The 20,608-nt window shown below is 42.0% G+C and overlaps 1 protein-coding gene across 2 annotated transcripts; it reads right to left on the bottom strand.

Annotated features, from left to right (window-relative positions):
• Positions 1 to 60: 60 nt before the first annotated feature.
• On the bottom strand, positions 61 to 19,118 carry LOC115182202 (frizzled-6). Of its 2 annotated transcripts, none has more exons than XM_029743817.1 (8): positions 18,776 to 19,118; positions 16,777 to 17,088; positions 9,153 to 9,349; positions 8,447 to 8,855; positions 5,985 to 6,587; positions 2,884 to 3,032; positions 2,240 to 2,665; positions 61 to 2,119 (listed from the first exon to the last, which is right to left on the bottom strand). In XM_029743817.1, exons 2-8 carry the CDS (start codon positions 16,957 to 16,959, stop codon positions 1,966 to 1,968), a joined length of 2,121 nt encoding a protein of 706 aa, XP_029599677.1. In that variant the 5' UTR covers positions 16,960 to 17,088; positions 18,776 to 19,118; the 3' UTR covers positions 61 to 1,965. The 2 variants fall into 2 exon arrangements, with proteins under 2 accessions (XP_029599677.1, XP_029599685.1); XM_029743825.1 differs by having other exon boundaries at positions 16,777 to 17,180.
• Positions 19,119 to 20,608: the final 1,490 nt, after the last annotated feature.

Consider the following 20,608-nt stretch of genomic DNA (forward strand, 5'->3'; position numbering starts at 1 on the left):
CATGACAACATGGTTCACTGTCTGTATGTGCGATACAAAACCAGGCATCCATTCATGAGACAAATTACATTTCAGTTTATTAAATAATCTTTTATTAAAAGGAAATACAATTGATACAAAATATATATCAAATAGCGCATTCAACATAACGCTACAAAAGTTCACAAAAATGTATAGGGAATTTAAAATATAAAAAAATGTTCTACAGCCTAAACAAGTCTATATGCAATCAAGGATGAGTAGTGGTTATATTATTCATGTGTGAAGGAGTGGAAGCAAGATAACAAATTCCTTTAGCTGTAACTTTTGTCTTCTGATAGCCACATAATACTATACAATAGATTTGGATGAAGATCAAGGACAGGGTCAGATTAAAGACAATAAAACAATTCAGCATGGAGGGATTCAAATACTTATCAAATTATTGTGAGTATGTATGGATGGATAAATGGTTTTTATTAATACAGTGTGCAAGACTTATTCCCAACAGGCCTTTCAGGAAAATGCTTGCAAGAAAAATGTGAAGTCAAACACAGTTCATGGATTACCGGAACAAAACCCACACATTTCTCAAAAAAGATCAACTCAACTTGGTACATGCGTTGGATTGGATTTCGTCTGATTTTTCTACTGGTGTTTTCATAAAGGATCATCAGTTATGTTAGGTATACATACTACTATATTTGGTTTAAAGATAATTACGTAGCAGAAATATAAACTTCAAAAAAAGACATTCTATCTCAGTACAAATTGTACAGTATCACTCAGTCTTTGCACTGGGTTCATCTATAAGTGGTAACTCCTCTAGTGCAGTGAGATGTCCAACCACAACTTGTTGGTCAAGAGACAGAAATAAGCCTGGTTACTTTGTCCACATATTTCACTGGAGATGAATGCACACATGGAATGACTATGTCACACATGTAAAGCATCTGTAGGTACACAGACAGAAAGTAGGTTATCTGAAGACCATGATTTAGTTCATGGGGCACATTCTTCTAGGAACTGTAGTATAAAAAAAACATATGCTCCACTCAGATTTACAGGAAATGAAGTTTATGAGAGTCAGCAAAATTGAAAAATACTTATGTAACTATTTATAGCTATACTGAAAAACACTAATGGAAAAGGAATGAAAGTAGAGTAGCGTACTGAGTGCATTGGTAGTGAGAACCTCCTGTCTACTGCAATTACTTTAACTACAGAACCGCTATGCTTGCTACTCATTGTTTCATGATGGAATTGTCTACATACACATGACATTAACCATTTTGAATACAAAAATAAAATAGATTTAACCACCACAGCTAGATATCGTTGAAGTTCTGATTGTTTGGTGAAACCGTCACGATTTTCAGATTTTCAAGCGCTTAAACTCAGTGTAAAGACTAGTCCAGTGACAGAAAATAAAACAGTTTACATAAATATTGCCAGTGTATATTCTACACACTTTACATATCAATCTACCCTCAGAAAAGTACAGCTTTCATAAGTAAATAAACAATATGTTAAGGGACTGTTTTACAGCAGGGAAATGCAGCCATTGGTCTGAAGAGCTGCATGATTCTCTAACCTCCTTCACCGTGATGTGGCCAGTGATCCAGTCAAGCTGACTGATGTACAGTAGCTACACCTGTTGGGCCGGTCACTGAAGGGAACTCTCTAGGACCCTGGTGGCCCACCTAGTCTCTTCCTTCCTGTCTCTGTGGTGTGAAGGAAAACTCCTGTCCTCTGGATTTTCTCGACTTCCTGCTGGTTTTCTCTTCTCCCTCTGGTACTTAAATCGATCCACTAATATCACTGATTGTTCTGAGAGTGTACACATCTGGTATGGTATGACAGGCTAAATCAGTTGCTCATTTGAAAAGTAAGAACAAAAACCAGCAGACACTCAGTCCAGCCCCTGAGGACCAGAGTCACCCATCTCTGTTGGTGTTAAGTATCATAGGAGCCTGCTGGTTGGGCTCAGCAGCTGCTGTCCTCCCTTTTCTCCTCTGGTAACTGGCGAACCAGGTGAGGGACGGAGCCTTTCGCACTGCCACTGTGGGAGTGGCTTAAAGCCAGGTGCTGTCCACTGGGCACCTGTCTCGTCTCTGCTGGTTCACTCCTGGGAGTTATCCTACAAGACAAGTTTGTAAAAAAACAACCTTGTTAACAGTGGAGCGGACAAAACCTTTTGAAGTACGTATGTGTAGGTCAGAAAGTACTTGGGCAAAAGGGTGGAAGTATCTGTCTTTACCTTCCCTCTGGGACTCTGTGGAAGCTCTCTGAGCAGCTGCTAACCTTGCTGGAGCTGCCCTTCTTACTACGTCTCTCTGCCCCCTCTCTCCCTCCAGACAGGGCCTGTCCAATGGGCTGCCTCTCCCCCAGCCTGGAGCCACGGGTGGAGCTGCCCCTCTCCAGCTGCTCCCTGGCAGAGGCCTCAGATAAGCCTCTGACCTCAGAGAAAGAAGCCTGGCCCCGGATGGCCTCATGGTTGTCCACTGCTGAGGTGCCGTGGTTGCCTGTGGCTGAGGCACCGGTGCTGGTGCCCATGGACTTGGAGATGACCTTGAGTTTGTGGGAGCCGGGGTTGTAGTGGTTCTTCTTGTGCTGGACACGGCTGTTGTGTTTGAGGAAGAACTCACAGGATTCCTGGAGAACTCTGCGGCTCTCACTAATGGGGCTGGATAGAGAAATAGAATTAGAACACAGTAGAATTATATCTATCTGCAATCTGGGAATGTTGCATACTGTAAAAACCCAAGTTTGCTTCCCAAATGGCACCCTATTCCTTATATAAAGCGCACATTTTGCATTAGGGTGCCATTTGGGATACAATTCATGTAAAAAATATGATTTGTTTCAGCAGTTGAGAGACGGGCATTAGTGAAGTGTCCTTACTCTTTCTTCCTGGTCCTGTTGAAGAAGAAGGCCCATTCTGAGCAGGTCTTCTTGCTACTGACCCAGAACACAGCTGAGATCCCAACCACCAGGGTCATCAGGTATTTAATCAGGAATAGGGACAGGTCTGGACGACCAGACTCTGTAGTCTGAAACACAACATTACAGTGTTATAAACCGGGTGGTTTGAGCCCTGAATGCAGATTGGCTGAAAGCTGTAGTACATCACGGGTATGACATAAAAATACTTTTTACTGTTCTAATTACGTTGGTAACCAGTTTATAATAGCAATAAGGCACCTCTGGGGTTTGTGGTATATGGACAAGCCCTTAGCCGTGGAATATTAGACATATACTACCAGTCAAAAGATTTAGAAGACCTACTCATTGAAGGAATTTTCTTTATTTTTACTATTTTCTACATTGTAGAATAATAGTGAAGAGATCAAAACTATGAAATAACACATATGGAATCATGTAGTAACCCCAAAAAAAGTGTGAAACAAATCAAAATATATTTTATATTTGAGATTCTTCAAATAGCCACCCTTTGCCTGGATAACAGCTTTGCACACTCTTGGAATTTTCTCAACCAGCTTCATGAGGTAGTCACCTGGAATGCATTTCAATTAACAGGTGTGCCTTGTTAAAAGTAAATGTGTGGAATTTATTTCCTTCTTAATGCGTTTGAGCCTCGCGGCTCCACTTGGGTCCGTTTGAGCCAATTGTGCTGTGAAAAGGTAGGGGGGTATACAGAAGATAGCCCTATTTGGTCCATATTATGGCAAGAACAGCTCAAATAAGAAGAATGAAACGACAGTCCATCAATACTTTAAGACATGAAGGTCAGTCAATATGGAAAATTGCAAGACCTTTGAAAGTTTCTTCAAGTGCAGTCGCAAAAACCATCAAGTGCTATGATGAAACTGTCTCTAATGAGGACCGCCACAGGAATGGAAGACCCAGAGTTACCTCTGCTGCAGAGGATCAGTTCATTAGTTCCAGCCTCAGAAATTGCAGCCCAAATAAATGCTTCACAGAGTTCAAGTAACAGACAAATCTCAACATCAACTGTTCAGAGGAGACTACGTGAATCAGGCCTTCATGGTCGAATTGTTGCAAAGAAACCACTACTAAAGGACACCAATAAGAAGAAGAGACTTGTTTGGGCCAAGAAACACAAGCAATGGACATTAGACCGGTGGAAATGTGTCCTTTGGTCTGGAGTCCAAGTTGGAGATTTTTGGTTCCAATCGCCATATCCTTGTGAGACGCGGTGTGGGTGAACAGATGATCTCCGCATGCGTATTTCCCCCACTGTAAAGCATGGAGGAGAAGGTGTTACGGTGTGGGGGTGCTTTGCTGGTGACACTGTCTGTGATTTATTTAGAATTCAAGGCACACTTAACCAGCATGGCTACCACAGCATTCTGCAGCAACATGCCATCCCATCTGGTTTTGGCTTAGTGGGACTATCATTTGTTTTTCAACAGGACAATGACCCCAAAACACCTCCAGGCTGTCTAAGGGCTATTTTACCAAGAAGGAGAGTGATGGAGTAAATCAAATCAAATTTATTTATATAGCCCTTCGTATATCAGCTGAAATCTCAAAGTGCTGTACAGAAACCCAGCCTAAAACCCCAAACAGCAAGCAATGCATGTGAAAGAAGCACGGTGGCTAGGAAAAACTCCCTAGGAAAAACTCCCTAGAAAGGCCAAAAACCTAGGAAGAAACCTAGAGAGGAACCAGGCTATGAGGGGTGGCCAGTCCTCTTCTGGCCTACTTGGCCAGCTCCTGCATCAGATGACCTGGCCTCCACGATCCCCCAACCTCAAGCAAATTGAGATGGTTTGGGATGAGTCGGACCGCAGAGTTAAGGAAAAGCAGCTAACAAATGCTCAGCATATGTGGGAACTCCTTCAAGACTGTTGGAAAAGCATTCCAGGTGAAGCTGGTTGAGAGAATGCCAAGAGTGTGCAAAGCTGTCATCAAAGCAAAGGGTGGCTATATGAAGGATCTCAAATATATTTAGATTTGTTTAACACTTTTTTGCTTACTACATGATTCCATACGTGTTATTTCATAGTTTTAATGTCTTCACTACTTTCTACAATGTAGAAAATAGTAAAAATGAAGAAAAACCCTTGAATGAGTAGGTGTTCTAAAACTTTGGACCGGTAGTGTACATTTACATTTGAGTCATTTAGCAGATGCTCTTATCCAGAGAGACTTACATTCATCTTAAGATAGCTAAGTGGAACAACCACATATCACAGTAAGTACACTTTTTCTCAATCAAGTAGCTATCAGCAAAGCTAGAAAGAAGGCGGGGGGGTCAAGAGCAATTGTGTTGTTTCAGGAATATTTTATTATTATCCTTTTTGGGAGGGGGATTATTTAAGATACTCTATGAAGAGGTAGGGTTTCAGGTGCTTTCGGAAGATGGGAAGGGACTCTGCTGTCAGGGGGAAGCTGGTTCCACCATTGGGGTGCCAGAACAAAGAAGAGCTTGGACTGGGCTGAGCAGGAGCTGGCCAAGAGACCAGAGGTGGCAGAACAGAGTGCTTAGGTTGGGGTGTAGGGCTTGAGCATAGGTAGGGAGAGGCCGTGTTCTGTAGGCAAGCACCATGGTCTTGTAGTGGATGCGAGCTTCGACTGGAAGCCAGTGGAGTGTGCTGAGGAGCAGGACGACATGGGAGAACTTGGGAAAGTTTAACACCAGGCGGGCTGCAGCGTTCTAAATAAATTGCAGGGGTTTGATGGCACAAGTGGGAAACCCAGCCAGCAGCGAGTTGCAGTAGTCCAGACGGGAAAGGACAAGGGTCTGGATTAGGACCTGCGCCGCTTCCTGTGTGAGGTAGGGTCGTCCTCTACGACTGTTGTAGAGCACCACACCCCCTCGTGTCTTATTGCTTAATGAGACCCTTTCCATTTAAACGTCTGCCAAATATATCCATACATTTTACTGTGGCTGAAAGAAGGCATAAGAACAGCAATGATTTTTAACAACTATTAATTTTAGATGAATTTTGCAGTGGCATATCTTCATAGAGATATCAAATGATTCTGAAAATGTTCTAGTGCTAAGCGTGTGTTACCTTGTGTGAGCAGGGAATGCTGTACTCCTGGCAACGGTCATTGATCCAGGTGTTTTCCCAGGTGGAGCGCTGGCTCTGTTCATAGATATAACACCCCTGCAGAGTGACCAGGGGCACCAGGTACAGACCACTGAACACTCCGATACGGATCATAAACTTCTTCAGCTTCTCCTGGTTCCTCTCATCGTGCTGGATCACCTGACGCACGTTGTTGAGCGACACGATCCCAGCCAGGAGCAGAGACAGCCCCATCACCACCCCGATGCACAGCGGCGCCAGCACAAAGTACCGCAGCGCGTCCAGATCATAGAGCCCCACAAAGCACACCCCGCTGATGTTATCTCCCTCCACCTTGTTGAGAGCCAGTAGCATGATGGTTAGTGCTCCAGGGATCCCCCAGGCGACAGAGTGGAACCACACCGCCTTCTTCTCGATGGCCTCACAGCTCCACTTGGGTCCGGCGGCCAGGAACCAGGTGATGGTGAGGATGACCCACCAGACGATGCCGGCCAGGGAGAAGAAGTAGAGTAGCATGAAGAGTAACGTACAGCCTTTACTCTGGGAGCCCAGCACCACCGTGTCCATGGCAGCTGGGTGCACCGCCTGGAATGAATGAATAAATAGATTAATGAATGAATGACTACTTTTATGTTCCATAGAGTAGTTTTCTAGGAAAAGAAGAGGTATACTTGACATACATATAAAACATCACAATATATAGCTACATGACTTCAGATATCATCACAGGACATACATCACCAGACATGGGCTGTATCCCAAATGGCACCCTATTCCTTACACACAGTGCATTCAGAAAGTAGTCATACCCCTTCACTTTTCCCACATTTCTTTACATTACAGCCTTATTCTAAAATGTATTAAAATTCATGTTTTTCCTCATCAAGCTACACACAAAGCCCCATAATGACAAAGCGAAAACAGGTTGACATTTTTGCACAATTATTAAAAATTAAAAACAGAAATACATTATTTACATAAATATTCAGACCCTTTGCTATGAGACTCGAAATTGAGGTCATGTGCATCCTGTTTCCATTGATCCTCCTTGAGATGTTTAACCAACTTGACTGGAGTCCACCTGTGGTAAATTCAATTGATTGGACAGCGTTTCAAAAGGCACAGAACTGTCTATATAAGGTCCCACAGTTGACGGTGCATGTCAGAGCAAACACCAAACCATGAGGTTGAAGGAATTGTCCATAGAGCTCCGAGACAGGAGGATTGTGTCGAGGCACAGATCTGGGGAAGGGTACCAAAACCTTTACGCAGCATTGAAGGTCCCCAAGAACACTGTGGCCTCCATCATTCTTAAATGGAAGAAGTTTGGAACCATCAAGATTCGTCCTAGAGCTGGCCGCCCGGCCAAACTGAGCAATCGGGAGAAGGGCCTTGGTCAGACAGTTGACCAAGAACCCGATGGTCACTCTGACAGAGCTCTAGAGTTCCTCTGTGGAGATGGGAGAACCTTCCAGAAGGACAACCATCTCTGCAGCACTCCACCAATCAGGCCTTTATGGTAGAGTGGCCAGAAGGATGCCACTCCTCAGTAAAAGGCACATGACAGCCCGCTTGGAATTTGCCAGAAGGGACCTAAAGGACTCTGACCATGACAAACAAGATTCTCTGGTCGGATGAAACCAAGATGGACCTCTTTGACCTGAATGCCAAGAATCATGTCTGGAGGAAACCTGGCACCATCCCTACAGTGAAGCATGATGTTTTTCAGTGGTAGGGACTGTGAGACTAGTCAGGATCGAGGAAAAGATTAACGGAACAAAGTACAGAGAGATCTTTAATGAAAATCTGCTCCAGAGCGCTCAGGACCTCAAACTGGGGCGAAAGTTCACCTTCCAACAGGACAACAACACTAAGCACACAGTCAAGACAATGCAGGAGTGGCTTCGGGACATGTCTCTGAGTGGCCTAGCCAGAGTCCGGACTTGAACCCGATCGAACATCTCTGGATAGACCTGAAAATAGCTGTGCAGCGACACTCCCCATCCAACTTGACAGAGCTTGAGAGGATCTGCAGAGAACAATGGGAGAAACTCCCCAAATATAGACGTGCCATGCTTGTAGCGTCATACCATAGAAGACTGAAGGCTGTAATCGCTGCCAAAGGTGCTTCAACAAAGTACTGAGTAAAGGGTCTGAATACCTATGTAAATGTGATATTTATATACATTTTTTATTACAATTTTTTTTTTTCTTTGTCATTATGGGGTACTGTGTGTAGATTGATAAGGGAAAAAACAATTAAATCAATTTTAGAATAAGACTAATGTAACAAAATGTGGAAAAAGTCAAGGGGTCTGAATACTTTCCGAATGCACTGTATTACAATACTTTAGACCAGTGTCCATAGGGCTCTGGGGAACTGGTCAAAAGTAGTGCACAATACAGGGGATTGGTTTCCATTTCAGACACAGACATAAACAGACCTTGTTGCAGGATGCATTGTTCCCCAGCAGGAAGCCAATGAAGTAGATGAGCGACACGAAGCTGTAGCACACGGCGTAGAAGATGATTGGCCGTTCGGGGTAGCGGAAGCGTTTGACATCGATGAGGAAGGTGAGAAAGGTGAAGAGCGTGGCGCAGAGGCAGACGATGGAGCACACCCCGATGAAGGTCTTGGCGAACTCGATCTCATGGGGCTTGAAGTACATGTTGGAGCAAGGGGGAGCGCAGTCCCCGGCACCCAGGAACGTGGCTCCCTGGCCGGGCCGAGTCTTCAGCTGAAGGGGGCACCAGAAGCCCATGTCCCTCTTGGCAGACAGAGAGGTCTTGGGTGTGGTCAGTCTGGTTGGTGGCAGGGCTGAGCCATCTGCAGAGTAGAGGCAATACTCCAATCTAGAGGAGAAAAAGTGGGGTAAAGAGTCAAAACCATAACTAAATGAATACCATTTCAAAACGTAGTGCTGATAAATGTAATAACGGGTCAACTGGCTGTTTGCAAGCAGTTTATAAACGTTTACTATTTGGTCATCTGAAAAATGTCAGGCATGTGCCTTTTCATCTATAAAACTTGGCACAGTACAAACGCCTATGTATGTAACAGATGTTGTGGTTCAGTGAACCTCGCACACGTGATGAGTAACCTGGCCTGAGACCTGGAGAATTGAGTTCAACTCAGTCAGTCACATTTACCTGTCGCACTGCAGCTCCAGAGGCCAGGTGATGCCGAAGGTACCGATGTCCTTCCTGCAGTCTGACCTCACTTTCTCACACAGGTCACGACACGGCCGGATCACTTTGGTGTCCTCAGTGCATGCTGGGATAAAGGCCTGACACAGGAAGTGATGTACATCTGGAGAGCAGCGCAGGTTGACCAGCGGCATGAAGGGCTATGGAGACAGGAGGGAGGGAAGGAGAGAGGGGGAGCGAGAGAGAAAAAGAGAGAGGGAGAAAGGGAGAGAGAGAAAGAAAGAGGGAGAGAAAGGGAGATCAAGAGAGAGAGCGAAAGATAGACATAGATACATTCAGATTTTTATGGTTCAAGAACATACTGTAAATACTAGGGTTACAAAATTACAGCATCTTTTCCTCAATTCAAAGGTTTTCCAGAAGTCCTGGTTGTAGTTTCTGGATTTCTGTCTTTCTGTCGTAATTCTAGGAATCTTCCAACCAGGATTTTGGGAAAACCTGTGAAAGTGACCTGAATTTTGCTACCCTAGTAAACACTAGTACTGTGCTCCTGTAGCTGTACCTGTAAGGATGGAGCTGAACAAATGGTCAGACATGTTTTTAATCCAACAACCAATATTGATTTCAACTAGATTCATCTAGACATCACAACAGTTTGTAATTAAAAAGTGAGGTTAATGCTGTCACCCACGGCCACAATACAGTCCATGCAGTTCCCTTGCCATGGGCAGATCCAGAAATAGAATTGTTTTATTTTCCTGTACACGTGACTTGGTTGCAAAAGATAAAAAAGCTACAGTACATAAGAGGCTGTAATGCACTGTATTATGGTGCCACACAAAGGATTCCTTTCACAGGCTGACTCGTTTCCCTTCGTTTCAACAGATTTGAGTAGGGGGGGGGCATCAGGAAATGACTCTGGGACTATTTGGAAACCAGGAGTCAAGAGGGATGTTGACTGGAATGGACAGAACTGTTGGGCTTCTGCTCAGTATCCATTCCATCACACTAAAGCTGCAGCTCTGATCTAACAACCGTTCGAGTTCACAGTGATTTCTACCAAAGCATGAATGGTTATATTTGGCATTGTTGAGTCACGCTAAACAGAGTTAATCAAAATAAACAGATCTTGTCGAAGTAACGACCATATCACAAAATCTTAAGATACCATCTGTAACGACTGCCACAAATCATTCCCAAAACAATTATAACTGGATCATTCAAAGACTACAGACTGTATCATGTGGCCATCTTAATCTAAGGACCACTTGGTTTGGATCAGATACACCAGGTTATCAAACAGTCCTGTTCAGTTTACAAATGCAGTTATGCAGAAAGAACTATGACTGCTGGAGGCAGTGAGTCCAGCCGATGTTTACACTGTATAAGCAACATTTCCCCAACAATCCAACCATCAGCACAGGGCCAATCTAACAACCACACTATTCAACATTCTCTCCCTGCCTGTTTCCCCAGCTCCAGGCTGGCTGCAGGCCAGATCTAGATGGGGCCTGGGGAACTGGCTCTCCGACTGTATGAGTCCTTGTTTCACTTCTTTGGAGGTCCCAAACTCCATCTCAAAGAGCTCTTCTTAGTCTACAATCTGCCGTTTCTTGTATTTTTCTGTGGAGCCACTGTAAATAGTTATACATTTATTACGTATTGGAATTGGGGCCTCTGTATGTCCTCATTCAAAAAGAATGATCCCGCTACTGTGAATTTCCACTCAAGGTCCCTCAACTATGGATAACAATGACTCAATAAACCTTTTACTGCAGTGGGCTAAATCAGGGTGACACAGAATGTTTCTTGGTAAGGCCTTAAACAAATATACTTTGAAACTAAAGTATACACCTCACACACATGGTTATGGGCTTTAAAAGAAGACACCTGTACCATGTCAGATATAGAGTTGAAATGTATTACATTTTGCATCCTAATATTACACTTTATATACATTACAGAAAACTGAAATATAACAAAGACATAGAAACACCGGATTTCCGTCAGTTAAAAAAATAATATGTTTATTAATTATTCAATTATGAAAATATGAATAACATTTCACCCATAAGGCTATTAGACGGCGATTTGGTCATTTGACTGCAGGAAAGGGCTGGCTACGCAATATGGCATCCTAACTTCAAAATGCATTGGTTTACTATGTAATGTATACTAAAACATATACTAGTTTTTCACTCTATTTAGGTCTATTTCCTTACAGGTGCTGAAAGTGTTACTACTAAGCTGCCAAATACTAGTGGAATAGTGGCACATTGACATCGTAACAGGAACAATGCCCCTAAAGAAAAGGGCTATTCCTCACCCCGGAAAATCCTTTCGAATAACACTGAACAAAAGAGCAACAGGAGAGTCAACTTCATAACAATACCTAGATCCCATTATGGCACACTTTCCAACAGGCCATTTGGTCAGATTGTCTGTCAGCAGTAGGTACTGCATGCATCTATTACTTTAGATACCTAACACTGACATTTTGAAGTGAAGTAGTGAGAGACAAAGAAAGGAAGTGAGGGGGAGGTAGAAATAGAGAGAGTACAGTGTGGAAGGAATGCTGGCTAGTCTTTGTGTGAGGTAGGTGTGTCTCCCTCCCCTTCCTCTGCAAAATCAAAGGACGCCCCACACAACAAAGTACCCAGAGTTCCCTGTGGCTCCCCGAGGTTGTCCTGAAATAAGAGGAGCACCTCAGCTCAGCCTGATAGACATCACACAAAGAGTCTTCCAGCATATCACTGTCTGCCCCACACAGGGGCGGAAATCCCGGGGGGGACGGGGGGGACACGACCCCCCCATCCTGGGAAAAATATGATTTGTCCCCCCCAATATATCACTGAAACATAACTATGTAATTTAAATAATATTAATAATACACAATGAAAGCAATTGTGCTGATTATAGACACTTAATAGCGCGTTTTTAAGTTTCAAAAGATTGCGACCCCCCCACCCTTTGCCTCACAATGGTTTGATCCACTGCCAGTTCCTTAGCCTCTCTGGGCTAGGTGGGACGCAAGCGTCCCACCTACTCAACAGCGAGTTGAATCCCGTGGCGCGTTATTCAAATACCTTAGAAATGCTATTACTTCAATTTCTCAAACATATGACTATTTTACAGCATTTTACAGACAAGACTCTCGTTAATCTAACCACACTGTCCGATTTCAAAAAGGCTTTACAACGAAAGCAAAACATTAGATTATGTCAGCAGAGTACCCAGCCAGAAATAATCAGACACCCATTTTTCAAGCTAGCATATAATGTCACATAAACCCAAACCACAGCTAAATGCAGCACTAACCTTTGATGATCTTCATCAGATGCCAATCTTAGGACATTATGTTATGCAATACATGCATGTCTGTTCAATCAAGTTCATATTTATATCAAAAAACAGCTTTTTACATTAGCAGGTGACTAGCATGTGACTAGCATTCCCACCGAACACTTCCGGTGAATTTACTAAATTACTCACGATAAACGTTCACAAAAAACACAACAATTATTTTAAGAATTATAGATACAGAACTCCTCTATGCACTCGATATGTCCGATTTTAAAATAGCTTTTCGGTGAAAGCACATTTTGCAATATTCTAAGTAGATAGCCCGGCATCACAGGGCTAGCTATTTAGACACCCAGCAAGTTTAGCATTCACCAAAGTCAGATTTACTATAAGAAAAATGTTATTACCTTTGCTGTCTTCGTCAGAATGCACTCCCAGGACTTCTACTTCAATAACAAATGTTGGTTTGGTCCCAAATAATCCATTGTTATATCCAAATAGCAGCGTTTTGTTCGTGCGTTCAAGACACTATCCGAAAGGGTAAATAAGGGTTACGAGCATGGCGCATTTCGTGACAAAAAAATTCTAAATATTCCATTACCGTACTTCGAAGCATGTCAACCGCTGTTTAAAATACATTTTTATGCCACTTTTCTCGTAAAAAAGTGATAATATTCCGACCGGCAAAGCCTGTTTACATTCAACGAGAGAGAAAGTAAAAGCATGCTATCCCCTCATGCACGAGCCTGTCTAAAGGCCCTCTGATAGAGCACTTGCCAAACGCGCTAGTGTGTTTCAGCCTGGGCCTTGAATTACGTCATTCAGCTTTTTCCCGGGTTCTGAGAGCCTATGGGAGCCGTAGGAAGTGTCACGTTACAGCAAATATCCTCAGTCTTCAATAAAAAGAGCCAAGATTAACAAGAACTTGTCAGACAGGCCACTTCCTGTTCAGAATCCTCTCAGGTTTTTGCCTGCCATGTGAGTTCTGTTATACTCACAGACACAATTCAAACAGTTTTAGAAACTTTAGGGTGTTTTCTATCCAAAGCCAATAATTATATGCATATTCTAGTTACTGGGCAGGAGTAGTAACCAGATTAAATCGGGTACGTTTTTTTATCCGGCCGTGTAAATACTGCCCCCTAGCCCTAACAGGTTAGCTTGCTAGGTAACGTAGAGGTCGTATCTACTGTCTGAAAGGCACTCAATGCACGTAACTGACATGAGGTTAATCCAGTCAATCGCGCACACACACTAGCTGAATATGCAGAGCTAGCGCGCAAATATTAACTATTAAGCTAGCTAGTACCTATTCCATTTATGTGGCGTCGTCAAAGATGGAATCTTTGCCATCGTCAATTTATTCCAAGATCAGCATGCATGTAAGTTAGTGCTTCAAAGTCCCTGTGATAAGGTTAGCGATAAACTGAACAGAACTACACTCTCTTCTACCATTGTTTTAAATATATTTAATGGTCTCGTTGCAAAAGCTAAATTGTCGCAAGGGAACTTTTATTTATATATTTTATTTCACCTTTATTTAACCCGGGTAGCAAAGATTATAGCAAACACCACTGAATTGGTGCTCGCTAGCTTTGCAAATTCAGCTATTGTTAGAAGACAGCCAATATGAAACAAACGATTAAAATTACAAAAGGTTGCAGCATATGTTGTGTAAATGGTGAACTCATACAGCTGTCAACTCTTGTCACTGCAATTTGTTTCACATTTGCTAGCTACCTTTTAGATCGAAGCCCATATAGAATGATAAAAGATAAGATGATAGAAGCCCATCTCCTACTGTAAATAACCTACATACTGTGTGTGTGTAGCCAGCCAGGTAGAAAAATGGCAGAAAAAAGACGGACATCAGAGTATTTTTCAGTACACCAAAACGCAAAGTAAGAACCCTAGTAGCCTAATATCTCAAAGACTAGTTGATAAAATGTTCATAAGAAAGAAATTAAATTCTAATGGAAATGTTTCACAATGATGTCATTAGGCAGAGCAGGCAACAGATGGCACACAGACAGCAGAGTTGGGGACAGATATGCAAAGACAGACTGGCAGAGACAGGGAGTCTCAGGTAAGTTTGTTGAGTCTTTGTGTGGCAACATTATGAAAGGTTCTCAATATTTTTTACTTGTAAAATAGGAACATAATTGGAAAATGCCATGGATACCCCCACTCTCAACTTAAACTGGTGACTGAACTAAGATTTGTTAAAGGCAATGGTATTGCTGTTGTGATTAGTTGTGTAGTTTTGGGTACCGGTAGTTAGGAGTACGGCAAACACCTTATTTTTTTGGTTCCTCAATATACATTTACCATATTACAACGTAGGCTATGTGTTACAGCACTACTTTTGGTGTCCCCCTCAAGAATTGCTCGAGAAAATTTAATGTAATTGTCCCCTCCAAAGTTGATATCAGATTTTCGCCCCTGGCCCCACACTGATTTGAATAGAGTACAGGCTTAACTGAATGAGCCAGAAAGACGGAATGCAATATGACATTTTATTAAATAGTTTGAGAACTGGCCTTGTCTCTGAGAGAAGATCATCAAAGCTAGATGATGTGATGGCAGCTTGCCAAAGGATACCGACCCTACCGTTACGCTTGTTTACAATGAGGTTGGAACTCAATCATGTTTACATGAAAACACTGGGGAGCCGGCGTGAGATACGGGTCGGAAAACATACCTCAATGCAGGGATGGGATATACCATTGTAGTCCAAATTTGACCTTTATCCACACTGTTCCATCAAGAAGATTGAAATACTGCTACTTTTCCTGGAAAACTGCAATTTTTGTCTTCATGCTAGCTACCAGTAGCCACAGCAGCCATTATAGAATGAACAACAAAAGGAGCTGATTGGCTGACACTGCCATTCCAAAATGGCTGTGGTGACTACTGCTAGCTAGCATGAGGACGAAAAGGGACAGTTTTTGGGAAAACTAGCAGTATTTCAATCTTCTTGATGCATCAGTGTGGATAAAGGTAACATTTGGAGTACAATTTCAAAGCAAAAGATAACATTCACACGGTAGTGACTCCTCTATTGAAGTTGAGGTATATCCCATCCCTGCATTTAGGTACCTTTTCCAACCCATATCTCACGCCGACTCCACGATGTCTTAATGTAACCATGATTGCGTTCTGACCTATGTGCTGCTCTGTGTAAAAAAAGCATAACAGTCGGGTCGGTCTCTTTTGGCGATGATGGCAGGTAGCCCTATGTGGGACTGCTGGCATCGGAACCCCCCCACTGGGGGAAAGGAGTTCCAATGACGGGCTTTAAGGTTATTATAACTGGTGGTGGTGGGGAGGTGGATGGCTGTCAAACTGTTGCTGAAAAACAGCAAGTGAGAGAACAAGGGTAAGTTGACATATAAATACCTCCCTAGATTTACACCCATTGGTTGAGAGAGAGGAAGGTGATAATTGCAAAAGTGAGTCCATAGGTTAAACAGCAAGCATGAGGAATGTGCATTATTGTGTCGTGCTTATAGGCTATAAGGTAAATAGGTGAATGACATTCCACACGTGGCTAATAGGAAAGAGAAGAAACAAGACACTATGCTGACGTTGATACGTTTGTATTCACTCCCAGTATGCCTGTAGAATAGGAAACCAAAGCGAATTATGTTATGCTTACTGGATGAAGTTAAACGAGCATTCAGTCTTCTGATTGAACGTTCGTAAACTACATTATATGCAACTGAACACTGCAGCTACAGCGAGAGCAGATGGAAGACCTTTGAGAATGCTAAGACACACAAGCTTCAATACTCAGCTATCAAATCAAACTTTATTTGTCACATGCGCCGAATACAAGTGTAGACCTTACCGTGAAACGCTTACTTACAAGCCCTTAACCAACAGTGCAGTTCAAGAAGTTAAGAAAATGATTATCCATTAAAAGACTGCATTTCCTCTATATCTTAGCAAGTTCATAGACAATGGTTTGAAAATTGTTACTTTAATACACAATTATCCTTTTGCACCTGTTGGATTCATGGCAAACATTTTGAGTTTTAAAAAGGCTTTTGTAGTTTGTAATTTCTACTTTGACATTTTAGACTTGATTTTCCCTTACGAAAAATGTATCAAACCCTACAAAAATGTCCATTAATTATAATCCACATAATAAATAATTCACATTTCCTGTTGCTGCAGGATTATTTGGGGATAATTTTCCTGCTGTAGCAAACTGGCTCAAATTAAGATCCTACATCTGTAACAAACTGCAAAGTCATTTTCCCCTCTATGCTCCAAGTCTGATGGGAAATCTAAGGGTTTTATCACAGTGAGAAACACTCACCTCCATCCTGCTGGCTGCTATGTCCTGGTCATAGTGCTCCATCATGTTGGGGAAGAAGGTCATGTTGTAGAGCATCCCCAGGCAGCGATGCACCTTGATGGGTTCACAGGTAAACAGACTGTGGGCGTGGCAGCTCATCACCCCTATCAGTGCCAGGCACACCCAGACCAGCCAAGGTATCATTATGGTGACAGCCAGTTGCTAGGCTAAATTCTTTGTGTATAAACAGCTCTATTTGGTTCAGTGGAGGGATAACTTTATGTTGGAGGCCGGATCACTCTTCATCCACATTCCTCTAGGCTTGCTGAGGTCCTATCCATGGAGACAAAAGGAGTAATGACAGGTAAAACATTCCCCATCAGTCACCACGGCATCAGCACGGTGGCACGTTCAGAAATCCCAAGCTTTAAAAAAGAACAGAGTATAATTTATCTGGTGTGTTTTGAAGGGCTAGTATGGAGTTTGGTTCCAAAGCATTAAAGGGCCAATGCAGCAGTTTTTATCTCAGTATCAAATAGTTTCTGGTTAACAATTAAGTACCTTACTGTGATTGTTTTCAATTAAAGTGGTCCCCAAAAAATTATTAGCTTCTTAGCGAAGATATTTGCTAGGACTGTCTTGGAGTGGTCTCAGTGGGGAGGGGAAAACCGAAAACTAGCTGTTATTGGCAGAGAGGTTTGGAACTCTCTTTCTTATTGGTCTATTAACTGGTGATATCATCAGGCAGGCCAAAACTCCATCCCACGAAAACAGGCTGAAATTTCAGGTGGTGTTTTCAAACAGCTCTTATACTAAAAGGGCATTATCATCATTTTCACAGTATTATTCCAACCGCATAGTGTGGAAATATGTATGAAACACTGGGCCTTTAACGTCAATATTTTAAAAATCTTACTGATAAACTTGTCCTTATAAATAAGAATTTGTTCTTAACTGACTTGCCTAGTTAAATAAAGGTTACACACAGATAATTCATATTGTTCTGAGTGGAATATTGCTAGTGAGAAATACATCTGTCCAGTCTCTTCTGCAGTGGAGAATAGATTATGTGGTGGAATTGCACACTGAATTGCAGACTAATTTAATAACAACATCAGCTTGTTGATACAGGCTTGAAGCTTTAAGTGTCTTGTGAAGTCTGGTATGTAACAATGTCTGATTGGAGCATGCCACGCCATCTAATCTCACACAGGTAATCATTCACAGAAAGCACTGTCTGGAATGCATGCAGTTTGCATTCAATAAGTGTATCATTTGCTGTACCTCAGAACATAAATCACTTATTTCACTTTTTCCATCTGCTGCAATAGCCATTTGCACTTTTGTATGGTTGTTTATTTGTTGTTTTATTTAGTTTACATGTGTGTTTGAGCTGTGGAGAGAATTGCTTTAAAAATAAACAAATCAATCAAAACTGATGTAATGATTATTATTATTATTATTATGATTTCACCAAACAATCGAACGTTTTGCTACTGTATCGATTGGCATATAGCGAACCATGCGAACCACTTCATGACTGTTTCTATCATGTTCAGTAGTTTAGAATAGTTCAGCCAGCAAAAAACATATTCGATTCCCAAATTAGACTACTAACAAAAATAGTACTGAGAAGGTGCTATTGAATAGTAAAATGTTTTGACTTGGTCACAAATCACGCACACTCCGGTCAAATTATATATATTAAAAAAAGAAATAAAATAAAAAACATCGATTTTTCATTTTTAAAGTGAAAAACAACTACTTCAGAGTAAAACCTATTATCAAAAGGTCTAAGAAAAGTACACTGCAGTTACATGGAATACTTAGAATATGTATATTTCCTTCCTACGTGTTTTTCCCAAATGGGAATTCGGAAACTACATTTGTCCCCCATGTCTGGCAGCCAACTTCGGGAAGTGCGACTAGTAAATATCCCTGCCTTGGAAAGGGCCTCGATAAGTTTCAAATGTAACATTTGTTTAGACAATGACAGAAAAGTCACATATATTACACTTACCCTTTCGTTGTTAGTTTTTCCTAAATAAAGGGCATCGTTCCATTGCAATCCTTTCGGATTTTGCGACAATGTTTCCAGCGACTTTCAACTATTCTCCGCCTTCTTTCTTTCAGCTCCACATCCTGTCTGTCTCCGTGTCCGATACAACACCCCTACACAGTAATTCTCCGGGGAAATACTGGCCGTTGCCATATGCAGGTGCTATTATCAAGCGTAGACAGTGTAGCCACAAACATTATGTATTTTATAATGGTACTATTCAATGGAGATGGATAGTCCTTGATCTCAGATAATACATGCATCATAACGCTGCATCAACTTTGTACAATTAAATTATGACTTTTCTTACATTATTATATTTTTCACTGTACGGGGAGAAGTTGTACATTAAAGATACAAAATTGACGTAAAAAGGCTACAGATGAAATGCTGATCATGGTTGTATTGTGTGACTGACTGGGTTCACCAGCAGATGGCAGGGATGGTTCTACGAAGCATAGGCCTACAGTGTATCATATCGTAGCCAATTTTGGGGACAAAAATCGGTTACAAAAATCTAAATGTAATGCATAGGACTCAGCCTGCATCTTCATCTTGATGTCTGGAGACGTCTAGACACATAAAGATGAGAAGTCTTGAGTTGAGACACTTAGCGACTAGATAGTAGGCCTATCAGGTTATAAAAAACAAATGAGAGGCAGTGCACTACAGTAACTGAAGTCGTGTTCAGGGGGGTCACATGTTATCAACACAATAATAGCCTACAATCTCGGCTGCATTCTATACCTTCTAATTTTGGTCAAAGGTGCTGCCCATTCCTTTTTTCTCAACTGGGGGGATTGGGTCTGGCAGCATAACACTTGACTTGCCTTCAGCAAAGAACGATTTACTAGAAAACCTTTTACTTGAAAAACACTTCTATTCACGCTGTCCCGTCAGCAGCTGTTTCTTTCACCCAAGTAGCATCCATCATGTACCTCTAAGTGGACGACCACTGAAACATCACGGTACAACATTAAAGATGCCTGGCTACCCAAAGTCCTTGCTCCGGCGAAACGCTACGCCACGCCCACTGACGTTAGTTTGGAGGAACAATGGAGCAGCTGAATAATTCAGTTTGTCGTCAGGCAAATATTAAAGTGATGCTCCAGAACTTTTGGATCATTTCAGCCAGTAGTTTTGAATGTGGTGCTCACAAGCCAAAACGGGTCCACGTTTTTTGTGTACTATGGAATCCAATGCTGTACTTTGTCATTCATTTCATAAGATATGTTACATTTTTGCAATTCGTATAAAATGTTATAAATCCAATTCGTACAATATGTTACAAATGTGTTGTGCTTAAGATCCCGAACTGCATCTTTAACTTAATCACACATGTATTTCACTCTTCTGTTAATCTCACTGGATCTTGTCTTGGACTATGTCCTGTTTTCTCCGTCTATGTCCACTAACCCTATCATGTTTCCTCACCATTCAGACCTAATTTAAATGTCTTAATCAGCGATATCAGAAACTTAAAGATATAGTAAGTCAAGGCAGAAGCTAGCAGATTCATTACTTACCAACAACAGCTGCAAATTCCAATAAAACATCATCAAGTTTTGAAGTTTACTTTCCTTGCTTTGTCTAAAAAACGCTATCATGAATCTAGCGAATAATGTTTGTGGGTCAGCGTGCTGTATTTATTTTGTTTCAAATGTTTAATGGCACGTTTCTCACATTGGCTTTAGCCACGAAGGGAGCAGGCCACCTGCCCGGCAAGTGCTGGGGGTTGCCTAGCAACACCTGCCTCTGTGAGAGTCAAAGTCTGCATAGCATGATAAATTCCCA

This window comes from Salmo trutta, chromosome 3 (genome assembly GCF_901001165.1).
Source record: "Salmo trutta chromosome 3, fSalTru1.1, whole genome shotgun sequence".
Lineage (NCBI taxonomy): Eukaryota > Metazoa > Chordata > Actinopteri > Salmoniformes > Salmonidae > Salmo > Salmo trutta.

Bases quoted from the DNA above. Each gene is read 5' to 3' on its own strand.
- LOC115182202 (XM_029743817.1), bottom strand. From the start codon at position 16,959: ATGATACCTTGGCTGGTCTGGGTGTGCCTGGCACTGATAGGGGTGATG. The intron at 6,588-8,446 runs GTCTGTTTATGT...CATTCATTCCAG, and splicing joins ACAATGCATCCTGCAACAAG to GCGGTGCACCCAGCTGCCAT. The intron at 2,120-2,239 runs GTAAAGACAGAT...CTTGTCTTGTAG, and splicing joins CACAGAGTCCCAGAGGGAAG to GATAACTCCCAGGAGTGAAC.